At 46.2% G+C, this 22,500-nt stretch overlaps 2 protein-coding genes across 2 annotated transcripts in view; one reads left to right on the top strand and one right to left on the bottom strand.

Moving 5' to 3' along the window:
• Window positions 1-19,726, top strand: part of LOC121543624 (leucine-rich repeat and transmembrane domain-containing protein 2) — a 51,781-nt gene extending 32,055 nt beyond the window's left edge. The window contains exons 3-4 of the mRNA XM_041853643.2: window positions 9,928-10,524; window positions 15,402-19,726. Of these exons, the coding sequence (XP_041709577.1) occupies window positions 9,928-10,524; window positions 15,402-15,895 (1,091 nt within the window). The 3' untranslated portion in view covers window positions 15,896-19,726. The remainder of the gene's footprint in view (window positions 1-9,927; window positions 10,525-15,401) is intronic.
• The window catches only part of LOC121560280 (voltage-dependent calcium channel subunit alpha-2/delta-4-like), a gene marked incomplete at its 3' end in the record, with an annotated part of 195,648 nt that overhangs the window by 100,484 nt on the left and 72,664 nt on the right, over window positions 1-22,500 (bottom strand).

Below are 22,500 nucleotides of genomic sequence, written 5' to 3'. Positions count from 1 at the left end.
AAGGGACGGGACACACTGACTGATTTAAGGGTCTGAGTCAGAGCCTGCTCAGAGCCAAGAGGTGTAGACCTATAACCATCACTCCTGTTCTGAAAGTAGGGGTCAATAACTAGACAGAGGAGTTTTTTTTTTTTTTTTTTTCACCTTTATTTAACCAGGTAAGCCAGTTGAGAACAGGTTCTCATTTACAACTGCGACCTGGCCAAGATAAAGCAAAGTAGTGCAATAAAAACAACACAGAGTTACATATGGGGTAAAAAAAACATAAAGTCAGAAATACAACAGAAAATATATATACAGTGTGTGCAAATGTAGCAAGTTATGGAGGTAAGGCAATAAATAGGCTATAGTGCAGAATAATTACAATAGTATTAACACTGGAATGCTAGATGTGCAAGAGATTATGTGCAAATAGAGATACTGGGGTGCAAAAGAGCAAATTAAATAACAATATAGGGATGAGGTAGTTGGGTGGGCTAATTTCAGATGGGCTGTGTACAGGTGCAGTGATCGGTAAGGTGCTCTGACAACTGATGCTTAAAGTTATTGGGGGAGATAAGAGTCTCCAGCTTCAGAGATTTTTGCAATTCGTTCCAGTCATTGGCAGCAGAGAACTGGAAGGAATGGCGGCCAAAGGAGGTGTTGGCTTTGGGAATGACCAGTGAGATATACCTGCTGGAGCGCAGACTGCGGGTGGGTGCTGCTATGGTGACCAATGAGCTAAGATAAGGCGGGGATTTGCCTAGCAGTGATTTATAGATGGCCTGGAGCCAGTGGGTTTGACGACGAACATGTAGTGAGGACCAGCCAACAAGAGCGTACAGGTCACAGTGGTGGGTAGTGTATGGGGCTTTGGAGACAAAACGGATGGCACTGTGATAGACTACATCCAATTTGCTGAGTAGAGTGTTGGAGGCTATTTTGTAAATGACATCGCCGAAGTCAAGGATCGGTAGGATAGTCAGTTTTACGAGGGCATGTTTGGCAGCATGAGTGAAGGAGGCTTTGTTGCGAAATAGGAAGCCGATTCTAGATTTAACTTTGGATTGGAGATTCTTTATGTGAGTCTGGAAGTTGAGTTTACAGTCTAACCAGACACCTAGATATTTGTAGTTGTCCACATACTCTAGGTCAGACCCGTCAGAGTGGTGATTCTAGTCGGGTGGGCGGGTGCTAGCAGCGTTCGATTGAAAAGCATGCATTTAGTTTTACTAGTGTTTAAGAGCAGTTGAAGGCTACTGAAGGATTGTTGTATGGCATTGAAGCTCGTTTGGAGGTTTGTTAACACAGTGTCCAATGAAGGGCCAGATGTATACAAAATGGTGTCGTCTGCGTAGAGGTGGATCTGAGAGTCACCAGCAGCAAGAGCGACATCATTGATATACACGGAGAAAAGTGTCGGCCCAAGAATTGAACCCTGTGGCACCCCCATAGAGACTGCCATAGGTCCAGACAACAGGCCCTCCGATTTGACACACTGAACTCTATCTGAGAAGTAGTTGGTGAACCAGGCGAGGCAGTCATTTGAGAAACCAAGGCTATTTAGTCTGCCAATAAGAATGCGGTGGTTGACAGAGTCGAAAGCCTTGGCCAGGTCGATGAAGACGGCTGCACAGTACTGTCTATTATCAATCGCGGTTATAATATCGTTTAGGACCTTGAGCGTGGCTGAAGTGCACCCGTGACCAGCTCGAAACCGGATTGCATAGCGGAGAAGGTACGGTGGTATTCGAAATGGTCGATGATCTGTTTGTTAACTTGGCTTTCGAATACTTTCGAAAGGCAGGGCAGGATGGATATAGGTCTGTAGCAGTTTGGATCTAGAGTGTCACCCCCTTTGAAGAGGGGGGATGACCGCGGCAGCTTTCCAATCTCTGGGGATCTCAGACGTTATGAAAGAGAGGTTGAACAGACTAGTAATAGGGGTTGCGACAATTTCGGCTAGTTTTAGGAAGAAAGGGTCCAGATTGTCTAGCCCAGCTGATTTGTAGGGGTCCAGATTTTGCAGCGCTTTCAAAACATCAGCTGTCTGAATTTGTGTGAAGGAGAAGCGGGGGGGCATGGGCAAATTGCAGCAGAGGGTGCAGAGTTGGTGGCCGGGTTAGTGGTAGCCAGATGGAAAGCATGGCCAGCTGTAGCAAAATGCTTGTTGAAATTCTCGATTATTGGAGATTTATCGGTGGTGATAGTGTTTCCCTAGCCTCAGTGCAGTGGGCAGCTGGGAGGAAGTGCTCTTATTCTCCATGGACTTTACAGTGTCCCAAAACCTTTTGGAGTTAGTGCTACAGGATGCAAATTTCTGTTTGAAAAAGTTAGCCTTTGCTTTCCTGACTGCTTGTGTATATTGGTTCCTAACTTCCCTGAAAAGTTGCATATCGCGGGGGGCTATTTGATGCTAATGCTGTACGCCACAGGATGTTTTTGTGCTGGTCAAGGGCAGTCAAGTCTGAGGAGAACCAGGGGCTATATCGGTTCTTAGTTCTGTATTTTTGAATGGGGCATGTTTATTTAAGATTGAGAGGAAATTACTTTTAAGGAACAACCAGGCATCCTCTACTGACGGAATGAGATCTATATCCATCCAGGATACCTGGGCCAGGTCAATTAGGAAGGCCTCCTCGCTAAAGTGTTTTAGGGAGCGTTTGACAGTGATGAGGGGTGGTCGTTTGACCGCGGACCCGTTACGGACGCAGGCAATAAGGCAGTGATCGCTGAGATCCTGGTTGAAGACAGCTGAGGTGTATTTAGAGGGTATATTAGTCAGGATGATATCTATGAGGGTACCCATGTTTAAGGATTTAGGGTTGTACCTGGTAGGTTCGTTGATAATTTGCGTGAGGTTGAGGGCATCTAGCTTGGATTGTAGGATGGCTGGGGTATTAAGCATATCCCAATTTAGGTCACCAAGCAGTACAAACTCAGAGGATAAATGGGGGGCAATCAATTCACATATGGTGTCCAGGGCACAGCTGGGGGCTGAGGGGGTCTGTAGCAAGCGGCAACAGTGAGAGACTTATTTCTGGAAAGGTGGATTTTTAGAAGTAGAAGCTCAAACTGTTTGGGCACAGACCTGGATAGTATGATAGAGCTCTGCAGGCTATCTCTACAGTAGATTGCAACTCCACCCCCTTTGGCAGTTCTATCTAGACGGAAAATGTTATAGTTGGGGATGGAAATTTCAGAATTTTTGGTGGCCTTCCTGAGCCAGGATTCAGACACTGCTAGAACATCAGGGTTGGCAGAGTGTGCTAACGCAGTGAATAACTCAAACTTAGGAAGTAGACTTCTGATATTTATGTGCAAGAAACCAAGACTTTTGCGATTACAGAAGTCAACAAATGATAGCTCCTGGGGAGTAGGAGTGATACTGGGGGCTACAGGGCCTGGGTTAGCCTCTACATCACCAGAGGAACAGAGGAGGACTAGAATAAGGATACGGCTAAAGGCTTTAAGAACTGGTCTTCTAGTGCGTTGGGTACATAGAATAAAGGGGGGCAGATTTCCGGGTGTTATAGAAAAGATTCAGGGCATTATGAACAGACAAGGATATGGAAGGATATGAGTAAAGTGGAGGTAAACCTAAGCGTTGGGTAACACTGAAAGAGATAGTATCTCTAGAGGCATCAATTGAGTCGGTCTCTGAGTGTATGGGTGGAGGGACAAAGGAGCTAACCAAGGCAGGTTTAGCTAGGCTGGGGGTCTACAGTGATATAGTACAATTAGAAATAACCGAAACAACAATAAACTAACCATGTTTGGGCTGAGGCTAAACATAAACAGGATGTAGTACCGTAAAAGGAACAGTCCAGCAGATATCAGCTGTATAGCTGAGTTATCATAAGGTCCGGTGGTGAAGCGCTTGTGAGTAAGAGGCCACGGCTAGCGTGTGCTACGTCCGTTTTGTTGTAGCCAGCTGGTAGCGATGAATCCGGAGTTAAAGGTCCAGTGATTCAGTGATGCCGGCGGAAAAACTGATATGTTCTGGGTCGATAACGCGCAGTGCTGACTGGCCGAATATCCGGTGATCAATGTCCAGTGATTAAAATTAATCCCGCTGAAAAAAATCAAATGTTCTGGGTAAAACACCGCTAGCTGTGGCTAATAGCAAGTAGCTAGTTCAGTAGCTAGTTCAGTTTAGTGAGTAAGCGTGTGCTAACGGGCCAGGGCTAGCAGATGGATGGAATCTTCGTGGTTACGTCGTAACCACATCAGACGATTTCGTCGGCAGACCAGTCGTGTAGGATCGGCGGGGCAATACTAGGTGGTCCCGTCCGGTTGATAGAGAGGTAGATAGCCGGGAGATGGGCCTAGCTCAGGTTGATTAGCCAGACCACAGCGTCCGTTTTGTTGTAGCCAGCTGGTAGCGATGAATCCGGAGTTAAAGGTCCAGTGAATCCTTTATGTTCTGGGTCGATAACGCGCTGTGCAGACTGGCCGAATATCCGGTGATCAATGTCCAGTGATTAAAATTAATCCCGCGGAAAAAAATCCAATGTTCTGGGTGAAACACCGCTAGCACCGCTAGCTGTGGCTAATAGCAAGTAGCTAGTTAGCTGGCTAGCTAGTTTCAACTGGAGATTCTAGATTCTAGATAAAAGGTAAGTCAATAATAGAATCCGTTCCACATTGAGTGAGGTATATTTTGTAGAAGGATGAAAAGTCTGATAGGGAAATATGTACGAAAAATACAAAAAAACTGGGTATTTACAGGCTATTTACAGACACACGACAGAAACAGGACTGCACTACTTCGCCATCTTGGAAATGAGTGGAAGGTGCTAGATAGATATATATATATATATATATAGAGAGAGAGAGAGAGAGAGAGAGAGAGAGAGAGAGAGAGAGAAAGAGAGAGAGAGAGAGAGAGAGAGAGACTGCCCTTTCAACTGCCTCTCATGCCCTTCAGACAGCGTCCTGAATCCAGTCTGGATGACAGATAGCTAAAGGTTGTGCATGACCCTGGTAGACCGCTGACATTGGCTGCATTTGTCCTCTCTCTCATTAATAACACATGACCGGCTTTTGGCTAGGGATCCCCAGACACTGACTGATGCAGCTTCACACCTCCACACACACAGACACAGACAGACAGACAGACAGACAGACAGACAGCCAGGCAGACAGACAGACAGACAGACACACAGACACACACACACTTACAAACTAACACACGCACGCACGGACGGACACACACTGACTGATTGACACCTCCACACACACAGACACAGACAGACAGACAGACAGACAGACAGACAGACAGACAGACAGACAGACAGACAGACAGACACACACACACACAGACACACACACACACACACTTACAAACTAACACACGCACGCACGGACACACACTGACTGATTGACATCTCCACACTCCCATACAGTCACTGGATAGAATTACTAAAGTAGTAGGAAGCTATCAACATCCAAACAGACACTTAGCTAATGTCCTCTCTCAGTCAGACAACAACCAAACAGACACTTAGCTAATGTCCTCTCTCAGTCAGACAACATCCAAACGGACACTTAGCTAATGTCCTCTCTCAGTCAGACAACAACCAAACAGACACTTGGCTAATGTCCTCTCTCAGTCAGACAACAACCAAACGGACACTTAGCTAATGTCCTCTCTCAGTCAGACAACAACCAAACGGACACTTAGCTAATGTCCTCTCTCAGTCAGACAACAACCAAACGGACACTTAGCTAATGTCCTCTCTCAGTCAGACAACAACCAAACGGACACTTAGCTAATGTCCTCTCTCAGTCAGACAACAACCAAACGGACACTTAGCTAATGTCCTCTCTCAGTCAGACAACAACCAAACGGACACTTAGCTAATGTCCTCTCTCAGTCAGACAACAACCAAACGGACACTTAGCTAATGTCCTCTCTCAGTCAGACAACAACCAAACGGACACTTAGCTAATGTCCTCTCTCAGTCAGACAACAACCAAACGGACACTTAGCTAATGTCCTCTCTCAGTCAGACAACAACCAAACGGACACTTAGCTAATGTCCTCTCTCAGTCAGACAACAACCAAACGGACACTTAGCTAATGTCCTCTCTCAGTCAGACAACAACCAAACAGACACTTGGCTAATGTCCTCTCTCAGTCAGACAACAACCAAACAGACACTTAGCTAATGTCCTCTCTCAGTCAGACAACAACCAAACGGACACTTAGCTAATGTCCTCTCTCAGTCAGACAACAACCAAACGGACACTTAGCTAATGTCCTCTCTCAGTCAGACAACAACCAAACGGACACTTAGCTAATGTCCTCTCTCAGTCAGACAACAACCAAACGGACACTTAGCTAATGTCCTCTCTCAGTCAGACAACAACCAAACGGACACTTAGCTAATGTCCTCTCTCAGTCAGACAACAACCAAACAGACACTTGGCTAATGTCCTCTCTCAGTCAGACAACAACCAAACAGACACTTAGCTAATGTCCTCTCTCAGTCAGACAACAACCAAACAGACACTTAGCTAATGTCCTCTCTCAGTCAGACAACAACCAAACGGACACTTAGCTAATGTCCTCTCTCAGTCAGACAACATCCAAACGGACACTTGGCTAATGTCCTCTCTCAGTCAGACAACAACCAAACAGACACTTGGCTAATGTCCTCTCTCAGTCAGACAACAACCAAACAGACACTTAGCTAATGTCCTCTCTCAGTCAGACAACAACCAAACAGACACTTAGCTAATGTCCTCTCTCAGTCAGACAACAACCAAACGGACACTTAGCTAATGTCCTCTCTCAGTCAGACAACAACCAAACGGACACTTAGCTAATGTCCTCTCTCAGTCAGACAACAACCAAACGGACACTTAGCTAATGTCCTCTCTCAGTCAGACAACAACCAAACGGACACTTAGCTAATGTCCTCTCTCAGTCAGACAACAACCAAACAGACACTTGGCTAATGTCCTCTCTCAGTCAGACAACAACCAAACAGACACTTAGCTAATGTCCTCTCTCAGTCAGACAACAACCAAACAGACACTTAGCTAATGTCCTCTCTCAGTCAGACAACAACCAAACGGACACTTAGCTAATGTCCTCTCTCAGTCAGACAACATCCAAACGGACACTTGGCTAATGTCCTCTCTCAGTCAGCAACAACCAAACAGACACTTAGCTAATGTCCTCTCTCAGTCAGACAACATCCAAACGGACACTTAGCTAATGTCCTCTCTCAGTCAGACAACATCCAAACGGACACTTGGCTAATGTCCTCTCTCAGTCAGACAACAACCAAACGGACACTTAGCTAATGTCCTCTCTCAGTCAGACAACATCCAAACGGACACTTAGCTAATGTCCTCTCTCAGTCAGACAACAACCAAACGGACACTTAGCTAATGTCCTCTCTCAGTCAGACAACATCCAAACGGACACTTAGCTAATGTCCTCTCTCAGTCAGACAACAACCAAACGGACACTTAGCTAATGTCCTCTCTCAGTCAGACAACAACCAAACGGACACTTAGCTAATGTCCTCTCTCAGTCAGACAACAACCAAACGGACACTTGGCTAATGTCCTCTCTCAGTCAGACAACAACCAAACGGACACTTAGCTAATGTCCTCTCTCAGTCAGACAACATCCAAACGGACACTTAGCTAATGTCCTCTCTCAGTCAGACAACAACCAAACGGACACTTAGCTAATGTCCTCTCTCAGTCAGACAACAACCAAACGGACACTTAGCTAATGTCCTCTCTCAGTCAGACAACATCCAAACGGACACTTAGCTAATGTCCTCTCTCAGTCAGACAACAACCAAACGGACACTTAGCTAATGTCCTCTCTCAGTCAGACAACAACCAAACGGACACTTAGCTAATGTCCTCTCTCAGTCAGACAACAACCAAACGGACACTTAGCTAATGTCCTCTCTCAGTCAGACAACATCCAAACGGACACTTAGCTAATGTCCTCTCTCAGTCAGACAACAACCAAACGGACACTTAGCTAATGTCCTCTCTCAGTCAGACAACAACCAAACGGACACTTAGCTAATGTCCTCTCTCAGTCAGACAACAACCAAACGGACACTTGGCTAATGTCCTCTCTCAGTCAGACAACAACCAAACGGACACTTGGCTAATGTCCTCTCTCAGTCAGACAACAACCAAACAGTAGATGCTAAGGGTTTAGCCAAGAGAAACCATCTATTCTAACCAAAGACCGATGATCTTTTTGAACTTGATAGATAGTGATTCACTCTGTATTCTCAGGTATGTAAAGTGTCATTTTGTTTGAGAAGAGCACAGTAAAATGAATGGTCACGTTTAGACTAAGGATGAACCCCATATTTGTTGTCCTTCTCTAACCCCGTCCTGTCTGTCTCACTAGGCCAGCCAACAACCAAAACAAATAACTAATGGTTCAGCCAAGCCATCTATCTACCCAAAGAATAAGGATATTTTTTAACTTCAGTTGATGGGGAATGACAATGTAGTGACACTATATTTCATATAGAGACATTTGTCTCTAACACTATATCTTTGTCTCTGTCCCTCTCTCTAACCCTATATCTTTGTCTCTGTCCCTCTCTCTCTCTAACTCTATATCTTTGTCTCTGTCCCTCTCTCTAACCCTATATATTTGTCTCTGTCCCTCTCTCTCTCTCTAACACTATATCTTTGTCTCTGTCCCTCTCTCTAACACTATATCTTTGTCTCTGTCCCTCTCTCTAACCCTATATATTTGTCTCTGTCCCTCTCTCTCTCTAACACTATATCTTTGTCTCTGTCCCTCTCTCTCTCTAACACTATATCTTTGTCTCTGTCCCTCTCTCTCTCTAACACTATATCTTTGTCTCTGTCTCTCTCTCTCTCTAACTCTATATCTTTGTCTCTGTCCGTCTCTCTAACACTATATATTTGTCTCTGTCCGTCTCTCTCTAACACTATATCTTTGTCTCTGTCCCTCTCTCTAACACTATATCTTTGTCTCTGTCCCTCTCTCTAACCCTATATATTTGTCTCTGTCCCTCTCTCTCTCTAACACTATATCTTTGTCTCTGTCCCTCTCTCTCTCTAACACTATATCTTTGTCTCTGTCCCTCTCTCTCTCTAACTCTATATCTTTGTCTCTGTCCGTCTCTCTAACACTATATATTTGTCTCTGTCCGTCTCTCTCTAACACTATATCTTTGTCTCTGTCCCTCTCTCTCTAACACTATATCTTTGTCTCTGTCCCTCTCTCTAACACTATAATTTTGTCTCTGTCCCTCTCTCTAACACTATAATTTTGTCTCTGTCCCTCTCTCTCTAACCCTATATCTTTGTCTCTGTCCCTCTCTCTAACACTATAATTTTGTCTCTGTCCCTCTCTCTAACACTATATCTTTGTCTCTGTCCGTCTCTCTCTAACACTATATCTTTGTCTCTGTCCCTCTCTCTCTAACCCTATATCTTTGTCTCTGTCCCTCTCTCTCTCTAACTCTATATCTTTGTCTCTGTCCCTCTCTCTAACACTATATATTTGTCTCTGTCCCTCTCTCTAACACTATATCTTTGTCTCTGTCCGTCTCTCTCTAACACTATATCTTTGTCTCTGTCCGTCTCTCTCTAACACTATATCTTTGTCTCTAACCCTATATCTTTGTCTCTGTCCCTCTCTCTAACACTATATCTTTGTCTCTGTCCCTCTCTCTAACACTATATCTTTGTCTCTGTCCCTCTCTCTAACACTATATCTTTGTCTCTGTCCCTCTCTCTAACACTATATCTTTGTCTCTGTCCCTCCCTCTCTCTCTAACCCTATATCTTTGTCTCTGTCCCTCTCTCTCTTCAGTTGCGCCCTGCATTGTACATTAGTCACTGTATTTCACAGGGAGATTGGTTTCTGCCTTATTTGCCTCTGACCCTTTCTTCCCTCTGTCCATCTCTCTCCAGTTCTACTGTGTCTCCTGTGTGTCCTGTCTTCCCTGGTGGATCTAACCAACACCTGCCCTCCGACCTGCCTCTGCAACGCCACCGACGTAGACTGCAGCGGGCGCGGCCTGCTCTCCATGCCCGCCCTCACCCAGCTTCCCGTCACCACTCGCACCCTCCTGCTGCCCAACAACCACCTCTCCTCCCTGAGTCCAGGGTCCTTCGCTAACCTCACCTCCCTGGATCGACTGGATCTTTCCAACAACTATCTGGATAATCTACCCCCTGCACTCTTCAAGGACCTGGGGAATCTATCTGATCTGACCCTCCACAACAACAGTCTTAGGGCCTTGGATAGGGATCTCTTCCAGGGGCTGGTGGGGGTGAGGAAGTTAGATGTCTCCCTCAACGGGCTGTCTGAGATCCCCCTGGGTCTGCTGGATGAGCTGCAGGGGCTGACGTGGCTCTCCCTGGCCGGGAACAGGCTACATGCCCTGCAGAGAGCCGCCTTCGAGCCCCTGGCTAACCTTCAGTATCTACAGCTAGGGGCTAACCCCTGGGAGTGTGACTGCAACCTGAGGGACTTCAAGCACTGGATTGAGTGGCTGATGTACAGAGGTGAGAGTGAAGGGTATGTTTTGTGTCAGGGTTTGGGTTTGGGAGGGAGGGAGGGAGGGAGGGAGGGAGGGAGGGTGTTTCTCCTGTGTGTGTAGAGGGACTTGCTGTAAATGATACAGTCTTTACTTTACTGTACTCTAGTCTTCTACACTCTAGTAACTACTTACTGCTAAGCAGTCCTTTGGGACTGCAACTTTGGAGTCTCTATACTCTGCCCCAGTTGGGAGTTGGTTTGGTGGGGTAGATTTAGAGGATAGTCCCAGACTTTACAAGCCTATGGCAACGTCAGGGAAACTCCTCTCTTGGAGTTATATGCTAGCCAAAGTGACCTTCTTCTGTTGTGGCACTGTAATAGACAGGTACCATCCTAACAGCCAGAACCATCCTAACAGCCAGGTACCATCCTAACAGCCAGATACCATCCTAACAGCCAGGTACCATCCTAACAGCCAGGTACCATCCTAACAGCCAGGTACCATCCTAACAGCCAGGTACCATCCTAACAGCCAGGTACCATCCTAACAGCCAGGTACCATCCTAACAGCCAGGTACCATCCTAACAGCTCGGTACTATCCTAACAGCCAGGTACCATCCTAACAGCCAGATACCATCCTAACAGCCAGATAGCGTCCTAAAAGCCAGGTACCATCCTAACAGCCAGGTACTATCCTAACAGCCAGATAGCGTCCTAAAAGCCAGGTACCATCCTAACAGCCAGATAGCGTCCTAACAGCCAGATAGCGTCCTAACAGCTCGGTACCATCCTAAAAGCCAGATAGCATCCTAACAGCTCGGTACCATCCTAACAGCTAGGTACCATCCTAACAGCCAGATAGCGTCCTAACAGCCAGATAGCGTCCTAACAGCTCGGTACCATCCTAAAAGCCAGATAGCATCCTAACAGCTCGGTACCATCCTAACAGCTAGGTACCATCCTAACAGCCAGATAGCGTCCTAACAGCCAGGTACCATCCTAACAGCCAGATAGCGTCCTAACAGCCAGATAGCATCCTAACAGCCAGATAGCGTCCTAACAGCCAGATAGCGTCCTAACAGCCAGATAGCATCCTAACAGCCAGATAGCATCCTAACAGCCAGATAGCGTCCTAACAGCCAGATAGCATCCTAACAGCCAGATAGCATCCTAACAGCCAGATAGCGTCCTAACAGAGAGGTACCGTCCTAACAGAGAGGTACCATCCTAACAGCCAGATAGCGTCCTAACAGCTAGGTACCATCCTAACAGCCAGATAGCGTCCTAACAGCCAGATAGCGTCCTAACAGCCAGGTACCATCCTAACAGCTCGGTACCATCCTAACAGCCAGGTACCATCCTAACAGCTCGGTACCATCCTAACAGCCAGATAGCGTCCTAACAGCCAGATAGCGTCCTAACAGCCAGGTACCATCCTAACAGCCAGGTACCATCCTAACAGCCAGGTACCATCCTAACAGCCAGATAGCGTCCTAACAGCCAGGTACCATCCTAACAGCCAGGTACCATCCTAACAGCCAGCCGTAGCTTTTAGCCCTCATGATTTTCTAATGCCCTCTCTCTGTAGAATACAGAACAACCATGTCCTGTCTTGTATATTTCATTCGGACCGACCGTTACATCCCCGTCTCGGACAGTGAAAAGCTACCAGGTTGAACACTTCTCAGCTTCTCGCCCTGAGCGAATTTACGGCACACTCTTACACAGGAATACGATAAATCGGCAGCTAGATAAAATAAATGGATGAAAAATAAAGCTGACACTTCTAGTATTAAACTGTCAGAAGGACGGGGCCATCCCTCTCCAGTATTAATTAGGCAGTTTAAAGTGACAGAGAGAGAGTGGAGGCAGGTCTGTGTGTGTGTGTGTGTGTGTGTTTTGAGGTGACAAAGTGAGAGCGCAGGCAGGTTCATGTGTGTGTGTGTGTGTGTGTGTTTGAGGTGATGAAGTGAGAGCACAGGCAGGTCCAGTGTGTGTGTGTGTGTGTGTGTGTGTGTGTGTGTGTGTGTGTGTGTGTTTGAGGTGACGGAGGGCGCAGGAGGTCCATGTGTGTGTGTGTGTGTGTGTGTGTGTGTGTGTTTGAGGTGACGGAGAGCGCAGGCAGGTCCGTGGGTTCACCCATGTTCCTGATACCCTGCTGCTACCCATATGCCCCCATATCACATCCAGGAGAGAGGAGAGTGGGGAGAGGGAGAGCATCTACCCAGAGACAGGCCTCTCAGCCTGAGGCTTTTCTCCCTGCTGGTCCCCCTCTATTCCTGGAGCTTCTGTTAATACCCTTCCTTTAGATGGAATAGCTGGGGCTAGGCCAAGTCATCTGTTTCAACCACAGTATGAGTGGGCTTGTTTAAATGGCCAAGTCATCTGTTTCAACCACAGTATGAGTGGGCTTGTTTAAATGGCCAAGTCATCTGTTTCAACCACAGTATGAGTGGGCTTGTTTAAATGGCCAAGTCATCTGTTTCAACCGCAGTATGAGTGGGCTTGTTTAAATGTGCATGTGTGTGAGACTGGTGCATAGATGCACATGTGTATACAGTAAATGTTTGTGTGTACATCTGTGTGACGATGTATTGGTATTCTGTAGATCTGTTATTCCCATCAACCAGAAGTAACAAATCCACATCAATGCACCCAACTGCTGGCTTTAACAGCCATTCTGCAAAGCACTTCTCATTTTGTTCACTGCTTGGCTGATCTCAATATGGAAATGCATCATCAATGCAATATGCAATATTCAGAACCATGTTTGTTAAGCACCTTCCTTCTCTCACAGACGACAGATGATCAAGGCTCGGGTTAAAATACTTCCTCGTTCTTTTAGTTTGGAAATCAAATGGTTCCGTTGCTAGACGTTCAGCCCTGACAAATGTGTTGAGACAAATGCAGCATGTGATCATACATCCTCCCTTCCTCCCCTCTCTCCCTTAGGGAAAACACATGAGTCACCTAATCCTTGTGTTGACTGTCACACACATAGCTAGATCTTCCCCCGAGGCACGTCCGCACCTTGGTCCAGACACTCGCTGTAGCTATGATATCATCTAATCAATTATCCACAGGCTTTAGTTGAGGCCATCTCCAATTCAACATGGAAAGAGTCACATGTTAGAGGGCTTCACCCATCCTGACAGACAATAGACCCTGAGTGTCAGACAGACAGACATAGAGCAGTCACTGTAGAGCGGAGTGGTATTGTTGCATGCTAGCTGTGACCCCCCCGGCTCCACAATGGCTGCCAGTTGACATTTATTTGTATTAATTCTGATGAAACTGCACACAAGCCTTTTGTTTACCAGGAGGATGATGACTGATATGTGGTGGTGGTAATTGTATCTCTTTCTCTCTCTCTCTCTCTCTCTACAAATAACATCTGATGCTTTTACTCTGAATAATACATGTTATTTTTCTCTCTTTCTTCTTCTCTCCCCCTCTCTCTGTCCTATATCCCCCCCATCTTCTCTCCCCCTCTCTCTGTCCTCTATCCCCCCCACCTTCTCTCTCCCTCTCTCTGTCCTATATCCCCCCTACCTTCTCTCCCCCTCTCTCTGTCCTCTATCCCCCCTATCTTCTCTCCCCCTCTCTCTGTCCTCTATCCCCCCCACCTTCTCTCCCTCTCTCTCTGTCCTATATCCCCCCTACCTTCTCTCCCCCTCTCTCTGTCCTCTATCCCCCCTATCTTCTCTCCCCTCTCTCTGTCCTCTATCCCCCTACCTTCTCTCCCCCTCTCTCTGTCCTCTATCCCCCATCTTCTCTCCCCCTCTCTCTGTCCTCTATCCCCCCATCTTCTCTCCCCCTCTCTCTGTCCTCTATCCCCCTACCTTCTCTCCCCTCTCTCTGTCCTCTATCCCCCCTACCTTCTCTCCCTCTCTCTCTGTTCTTTATCCCCCACCTTCTCTCCCCCTCTCTCTGTCCTCTATCCCCCCTATCTTCTCTCCCCCTCTCTCTGTCCTCTATCCCCCCTACCTTCTCTCCCCCTCTCTCTGTCCTCTATCCCCCCCACCTTCTCTCCCCCTTTCTCTGTCCTCTATCCCACCCATCTTCTCTTCCCCTTTCTCTGTCCTCTATCCCCCTTCTTCTCTCCCCCTTTCTCTGTCCTCTATCCCCCCTACCTTCTCTCCCCCTCTCTCTGTCCTTTATCCCCCATCTTCTCTCCCCCTCTCTCTGTCCTCTATCACCCCATCTTCTCTCCCCCTCTCTCTGTCCTCTATCCCCCCACCTTCTCTCCCTCTCTCTCTGTCCTCTATCCCCCCTACCTTCTCTCCCCCTCTCTCTGTCCTCTATCCCCCACCTTCTCTCTCCCTCTCTCTGTCCTCTATCCCCCCTACCTTCTCTCCCCCTCTCTCTGTCCTCTATCCCCCTACCTTCTCTCCCCTCTCTCTGTCCTCTATCCCCCCTACCTTCTCTCCCCCTCTCTCTGTCCTTTATCCCCCATCTTCTCTCCCTCTCTCTGTCCTCTATCCCCCCACCTTCTCTCCCCCTCTCTCTGTCCTCTATCCCCCCTACCTTCTCTCCCCTCTCTCTGTCCTCTATCCCCCTACCTTCTCTCCCTCTCTCTCTGTTCTTTATCCCCCACCTTCTCTCCCCCTCTCTCTGTCCTCTATCCCCCCTATCTTCTCTCCCCCTCTCTCTGTCCTCTATCCCCCCTACCTTCTCTCCCCCTCTCTCTGTCCTCTATCCCCCCCACCTTCTCTCCCCTTTCTCTGTCCTCTATCCCCCCATCTTCTCTTCCCCTTTCTCTGTCCTCTATCCCCCTTCTTCTCTCCCCCTTTCTCTGTCCTCTATCCCCCATCTTCTCTCCCCCTCTCTCTGTCCTTTATCCCCCATCTTCTCTCCCCCTCTCTGTCCTCTATCCCCCCTCCCATCTCTCTCTCCCTCCAGGTGGTAAGGTAGACGGGGTGGAGTGTACCCTCCCTAAGGACCTGCGAGGGCGGGACATCCGTGGCGTTCCAGTGGAGATGTTCAACTACTGCCTCCAACTGGAGGACGAGAACGGGGGAGAAGGGGGGACGCGGAGCGGAGGAAAAGAAGGTTCATCCCCACCCTGCAGCCGAACTACCGGCTCCGGGGGAACCGGCAGAGCACCCACCTCCGAATCAGAGGTCCCCGCTGCGGGCGACCTGGTGCCCGTCCCGGACTGTGTGCGGCGGCGCTACCAGCCGGTGAGCGTGCGGAGGGCCATCGGCACGGTGGTGATAGCCGGGGTGGTGTGTGGTGTCGTGTGTATCATGATGGTGGGGGCGGCGGCATACGGATGTATCTATGCCTCGCTCATGGCCAAGTATCAACGAGAGCTGAAGAAGAGGCAGCCGCTGATGGGAGACGGGGAGGGTGACGCAGACCCTGAGGACAAGCAGATCTCCTCTGTGGCGTAGAGGGCTCAGGGGTCGGAGGTCAGGGGTGAAAGGGCTGAAGGAGGAGAGGGGACGTCACACTCTGACACTCACTGCATTCCTCCTCCCTCTCTTTTCATCTCATTGAATGCTGTCCTACTGCACTGCTTGTAAGCAATGTTTCTCCTCTCCTCTCCTGAAACTAACCAGCTCCTGCTACTGTCCTCTCTATCTCTACCAAACGACAATCACAATCAGTCCTCTCCTCCATCCTAAACCCTGTTCTCATTCTGAGACGAGACAGACATGTACACGTCAGACCACTAGACAACCACCTGATAGGGTGATCAACAAACTCTGAACCTTCAATGACCCTTCTCTATCCCTCGGCCCACAAACCCCACAGCCCCGCAGAACCAAGAACTGGGTCTGGTCTGGACTGGTCTGGTTTGGCATAGCCTGGTCTGGTCTGGACTCCTGCACTTTATCTCTCTCCCTGCCCCTCCATCTCTCTCGCTCCTGTTGTTCTCTGAGATGGGGGATGGCCTGGTTCTCTCTGTCCTGTTGTTCTCTGAGATGGGGGATGGCCTGGTTCTCTCTGTCCTGTTGTTCTCTGAGATGGGGGATGGCCTGGTTCTCTCTGTTGTTCTCTGAGATGGGGGATGGCCTGGTTCTCTCTGTCCTGTTGCTCCTGTCGTTCTCTGAGATGGGGGATGGCCTGGTTCTCTCTGTTGTTCTCTGAGATGGGGGATGGCCTGGTTCTCTCTATCCTGTTGCTGCTGTCGTTCTCTGAGATGGGGGATGGCCAGACGCTCAGAGGGATATTAAAAGATGCTGCTATTGTCTTTTATCCCTCCCTGCCTTTCATCCTTCTGTTCCCACCTTCTGGAGGAAACACACCCGCTGGAGGAAACACACCTTCTGGAGGAAACACACCTTCTGGAGGAAACAGACCCGCTGCGGGGACTTTCCTCCTCTCCTCCCTCTCTGTGTATTCTCTCTATGGATGGACATCAACCTCTCCTACTAACTAACAGGATCTTCCCCCACCCCTGAATTGGCTGGACAAACAAACCATATATTATTCTATACTGCTATATGGTTTAGATGATTTAATATAGACGTGCAGTGACCCAACTCCTGGTTTTTGATATACATTCATTTGGTCCCGTATCAGTTTTTAATTTGTTTTTGTTGTTTTTGTTTTGTTTGGGTGATAACTAAGATATCCTGTAACGTTTGTTTTTAGAGATGGTTAGATTTGCTCCGACAAAACCCAACAGGTATACAGTCAGTCTTGCTAGCGATGTTGGTAATAAAAGGTAGCTACTACCTGAATCCAGTTGTGTTGTTGTGTGTTAAATGGGTACTAACCCACGTACTGTACAGTACTGCAGTTCTCTGTGAGGTGGAATGAGAACCCGGAACACTACCCAGGATTCCATAGCAGCTTTGGAGGCGTGTCTTGATAACAGATCTTAATATGACGGTAGATAAAAAGGCAGATGAAATGGGAAAGTATGGGTGCGCCCCCAAATGGCACCCTATTCCCACTGTAGTGCACTACTTTTGGCTAGAGCCCTATGGGCCCTGGTTAGAAGTAGTACGCTATATAGGGAATGGGGTGCCATTTGGGAGACATATTATGAGTAAAGAGGGAATATTAAGAGTCTATAGTTCAGAATGATAAAGTACTTTTCCATATGTCCTTGTTATTTGCTACATGAATCTATGTTTGTTTACTTTGTTTGTAATATTGCATAATTACTAATTACCGGTATGTGTTCTGTTGTTCATTTAGAATCATAGCAAAACATGTGATCATGTGACCTAGAGGGACAGGAAGTAGGAAGTAGAATCTGTGTTGATAGACCAATCATTGATCAGGTTTGCTGTCGCTGTGGCAACATGGAAATGTTTGTGTGTGTGTGATTCTCTGGTTAAGAGACTTTGTAAGAAAGTATATTTTAGTATTATAGGTGATAAACCAAATGAACATTAATAATTTGGTTTGGGCCATAGAGATGTGGTAAATCTTTTGGGTTTGGGCCATAGAGATGTGGTAAATCTTTTGGGTTTGGGCCATAGAGATGTGGTAAATCATGTTGGTTTGGGCCATAGAGATGTGGTAAATCATGTGGGTTTGGGCCATAGAGATGTGGTAAATCATGTGGGTTTGGGCCATAGAGATGTGGTAAATCATGTGGGTTTGGGCCATAGAGATGTGGTAAATCATGTGGGTTTGGGCCATAGAGATGTGGTAAATCTTTTGGACTTCGGCCATAGAGATGTACTAGAGAGTTCATCTTCTACCTTGCAATGGCCACTTCTGGGACAGCAAGTACATGCTCTACATTTACATTTACATTTTAGTCATTTAGCAGACGCTCTTATCCAGAGCGACTTACAGTTAGTGAGTGCATACATTATTTATGCATTTTTCATACTGGCCCCCTGTGGTTTGGGCTAAAACGCTAATGTCGTACCACCCACTTACTACAGTTTGTGGCATTGATTGTTCCAGATCCATGCAACATTAAATACCATAATTAATAATAACATATATCCTGTTTCGCTATACAGCATATTCCCTTACACCTCTCTCTCTCTTCCTCCCTTTGTCTCGCGCTCATTCTTTGGAAAGGTCTAGGTTGATATAATACTGGCGCTAAAAGTAGGAATGCATAGGGACACTATATTTACATACTCCCTGTCAAAATTGTAATTACCAAAGGACTAAATCCACAGAAAGCTAAATCCAACACGACAATGTATGCAGATCTGGGTAGCAACAGTGCCACCCAGAGGTAGAAAGGAGCATAACATGGTGCACGAAAGGAACTGCTGTGTGTGAATGAGGAAATATCAAATCATTCTTTGACCTTGAAATAACGTGAGAAATAGAGCAATTTTATGTGTGACGATATTTTTTTAAATATGTATCATTTACGTCTCATCTTTCTTCATCCTGAATTAAACATGAGATTTGATCAGGGTGCTTCAAAAACCTCATTACTTTGAACGGTCTCTTCCAATCCCTAAGACGTCTGTATGTGCTGTCAGAGTTCCTATGTGTCTGTCGTTAACTCATTACATATCCTAAAGGAATTCTATATAATATTACATCTGTATCAAGTAATATAATACAATGTCTAGACGTTTTCTGAACAGTGTCTTCTGAATTTAAAAAATGGTATTCTTGAAATAACCCGAAAGCATAAGAGGGCTGAGTTGTTATAAAAAACCCTATCGTCTCTGTTTTTGTGTTGATTGTGGTAAATACTATTATAATATGAACTAACTATACCGAAGATAAGTATTATGGATGATGAAATGACCATGCTGTGTTCCTGTCAGTGCAGTCCAGAGTATGATACTGCTTCATGGATTCATATAGACTGTCGCAATGATGTCATGAGAATCAAGGCTGCGACGGACGTTTGTAGTGTACTATATAAGGATCTGTTTGTGCTCTTGCCAACATAACTTATTGCTGTCATTGTCAAGCCAAACGTGTTTTAGGATGACAATGAGTGACAGGTAGTTGGCATGACGGCACCGACAGACTGGTACTCAGGCTAGCACGGCTTTGATCTAGTGGTTAATGATCCTATTAATGTGAATACAGGGCTGCGTCCCAAATAGAAACATATTCCTTTATATAGTGCACTACTTTCGACCAGAGTTTGGGCACTACATAGGGATACAGGGTGCCATTTTGGGACGCACACCAGGTCTGGGATCAGTTGGTATGGATGAAGGACAATGATGTGGCTGCTGTTTAAAGTCATGTTTAGAGAAAAGAAAAGAGATAGAGAGAGAGAGAGAGAGACATAGAGAGAGAGAGACAGAGAGAGAAAGAGAGAGAGAGCGAGAGAGAGAGAGAGAGAGAGAGAGAGAGAGAGAGAAAGAGAGACCGAGAGAGAGAGAGAGAGAGAGCGAGAGAGAGAGAGAGAGAGAGAGAGAGAGAGAGAGAGAGAGAGAGAGACCGAGAGAGAGAGAGAGAGAGAGAGAGAGAGAGAGAGAGAGAGAGAGAGAGAGAGAGAGAAAGAGAAAGAGAGAGCGTTGCCCCTTGAAGTGGGCCTGGATGCATCTCCTCTATTCTGCTTTATTCTTTTATTTTATTTTATTATCTATCTATTTATTTACCTAGCTGTCGTTTTTTCTAAGATTGTTATAATGAAACTATAAAGGGATGATACTAAAATGCTTTTTTATTTTTTGCTCAAGATAACAAGCTGTTTGAAATAACATTTGTGGGCTGTGTATAAAAAAAATGTTGAAATGTAAAAAAATCAAATAAAGAATGTATTTCCTTAAGTTGCTTTGTCTGGAATAAGCATTTATAGAGCATTCATAAAGTCCTCATAAGCATCCATGAGTCTTCATAAGCCCCAAGCATACACAGTGTCCACAAGCTTTATAGCAACACTGCAAAAGGGAGCCATTGGATTTGAGTAGCCAACACCAGTCACAGAACTCAAGGAGCATACTGCAGAAACCCAGTAAACCCTATCCTAACAATACATCCTGCATAAACCCAGTAAACCCTATCCTAACATTACATACTGCATAAACCCAGTAAACCCTATCCTAACAATACATACTGCAGAAACCCAGTAAACCCTATCCTAACAATACATCCTGCAGAAACCCAGTAAACCCTATCCTAACAATACATCCTGCATAAACCCAGTAAACCCTATCCTAACAATACATACTGCATAAACCCAGTAAACCCTATCCTAACAATACATACTGCATAAACCCAGTAAACCCTATCCTAACAATACATACTGCATAAACCCAGTAAACCCTATCCTAACAATACATACTGCATAAACCCAGTAAACCCTATCCTAAAGATACATACTGCATAAACCCAGTAAACCCTATCCTAACAATACATACTGCATAAACCCAGTAAACCCTATCCTAACAATACATACTGCATAAACCCAGTAAACCCTATCCTAAAGATACATACTGCATAAACCCAGTAAACCCTATCCTAACAATACATACTGCATAAACCCAGTAAACCCTATCCTAACAATACATACTGCATAAACCCAGTAAACCCTATCCTAACAATACATCCTGCATAAACCCAGTAAACCCTATCCTAACAATACATCCTGCATAAACCCAGTAAACCCTATCCTAACAATACATACTGCATAAACCCAGTAAACCCTATCCTAACAATACATCCTGCATAAACCCAGTAAACCCTATCCTAACAATACATACTGCATAAACCCAGTAAACCCTATCCTAACAATACATACTACATAAACCCAGTAAACCCTATCCTAACAATACATACCGCATAAACCCAGTAAACCCTATCCTAACAATACATACCGCATAAACCCAGTAAACCCTATCCTAAAGATACACACTACATAAACCCAGTAAACCCTATCCTAAAGATACACACTACATAAACCCAGTAAACCCTATCCTAAAGATACACACTACATAAACCCAGTAAACCCTATCCTAAAGATACATACTACATAAACCCAGTAAACCCTATCCTAAAGATACACACTACATAAACCCAGTAAACCCTATCCTAACAATACATCCTGCATAAACCCAGTAAACCCTATCCTAAAGATACATACTCATTACAAACAGTCTTCTCCTTCAACCACTCCTCTTCTGAGTTTAGTGAGTTCACATAGAACACTCATATAGCGTACGCACGTGTGCACTCACACACGCACGCACACACACACGCACGCACGCACGCACGCACGCACGCACACACACACATGCATATTTGATTCCTTCTCCTGTTGGTGAGGCCATGCGTTCTCTGCCTCACATGCTGAGCCCGTGACGGGGGGAACAGAACAACACAGGGGTTATAAAACATTCAGAACACACACTTCCTTCCTGTGTGTGTGTGTGTGCCCTGTTTCTGCAGTCAGACCAACCCCTGGTTAGACTAGCTACCTAGCTACACCATCCAAACACTTGAGAGTGTGCATGCTCTCTCTCACACACACACACACACACACACACACACACACACACACACACACAGTAAGTAGTATGTGCACTCCAAAAATGCCGCTGCTTGGCCAGGTGTTAAGGCTATAACACTGATTAGAGAAGTCATCAACAGGAGCCTATTCACCAATCAACACGCTGGGCTGAAAACCAGTCAGATAGCAGGAGATGTTCTGACCGCCTGACAAATGGCACCCTATTCCCTATATAGTGCACTACTTTTGACCAAGGCGCTGTGCACTATATAGGGAATAGGGTGCCATTTGGGACGTAACCTCTGATGCTGAGGGGGTTTAGGGGAATGTGAGCAGGGTTGATGTGAGGAGTTTAGGTTTGGAGGTTTATGTGACAGGGAACATAATGAAAATGAGAAAGTGTGAACGCTGATAACAAATGTGAGGATGTTCAGGTTTAGAAGCGTACTGAACATGATTGGAGAGTGTGTGGATAAGTGATAAAAGAGAGAGAGTGTGTGTGTGTGTGTGTGTGTGTGTGTGTGTGTGTGTGTGTGTGTGTGTGTGTGTGTGTGTGTGTGTGTGTGTGTGTGTGTGTGTGTGTGTGTGTGTGTGTGTGTGTGTGTGTGTGTGTGTGTGTGTGTGTGTGTGTCTCATTACTGTGACAGA

This window comes from Coregonus clupeaformis, unplaced genomic scaffold (genome assembly GCF_020615455.1).
Source record: "Coregonus clupeaformis isolate EN_2021a unplaced genomic scaffold, ASM2061545v1 scaf0857, whole genome shotgun sequence".
NCBI lineage: Eukaryota > Metazoa > Chordata > Actinopteri > Salmoniformes > Salmonidae > Coregonus > Coregonus clupeaformis.
Note: the sequence above shows the minus strand (reverse complement) of the source record. Positions and strands in the feature narration are given on the sequence as shown.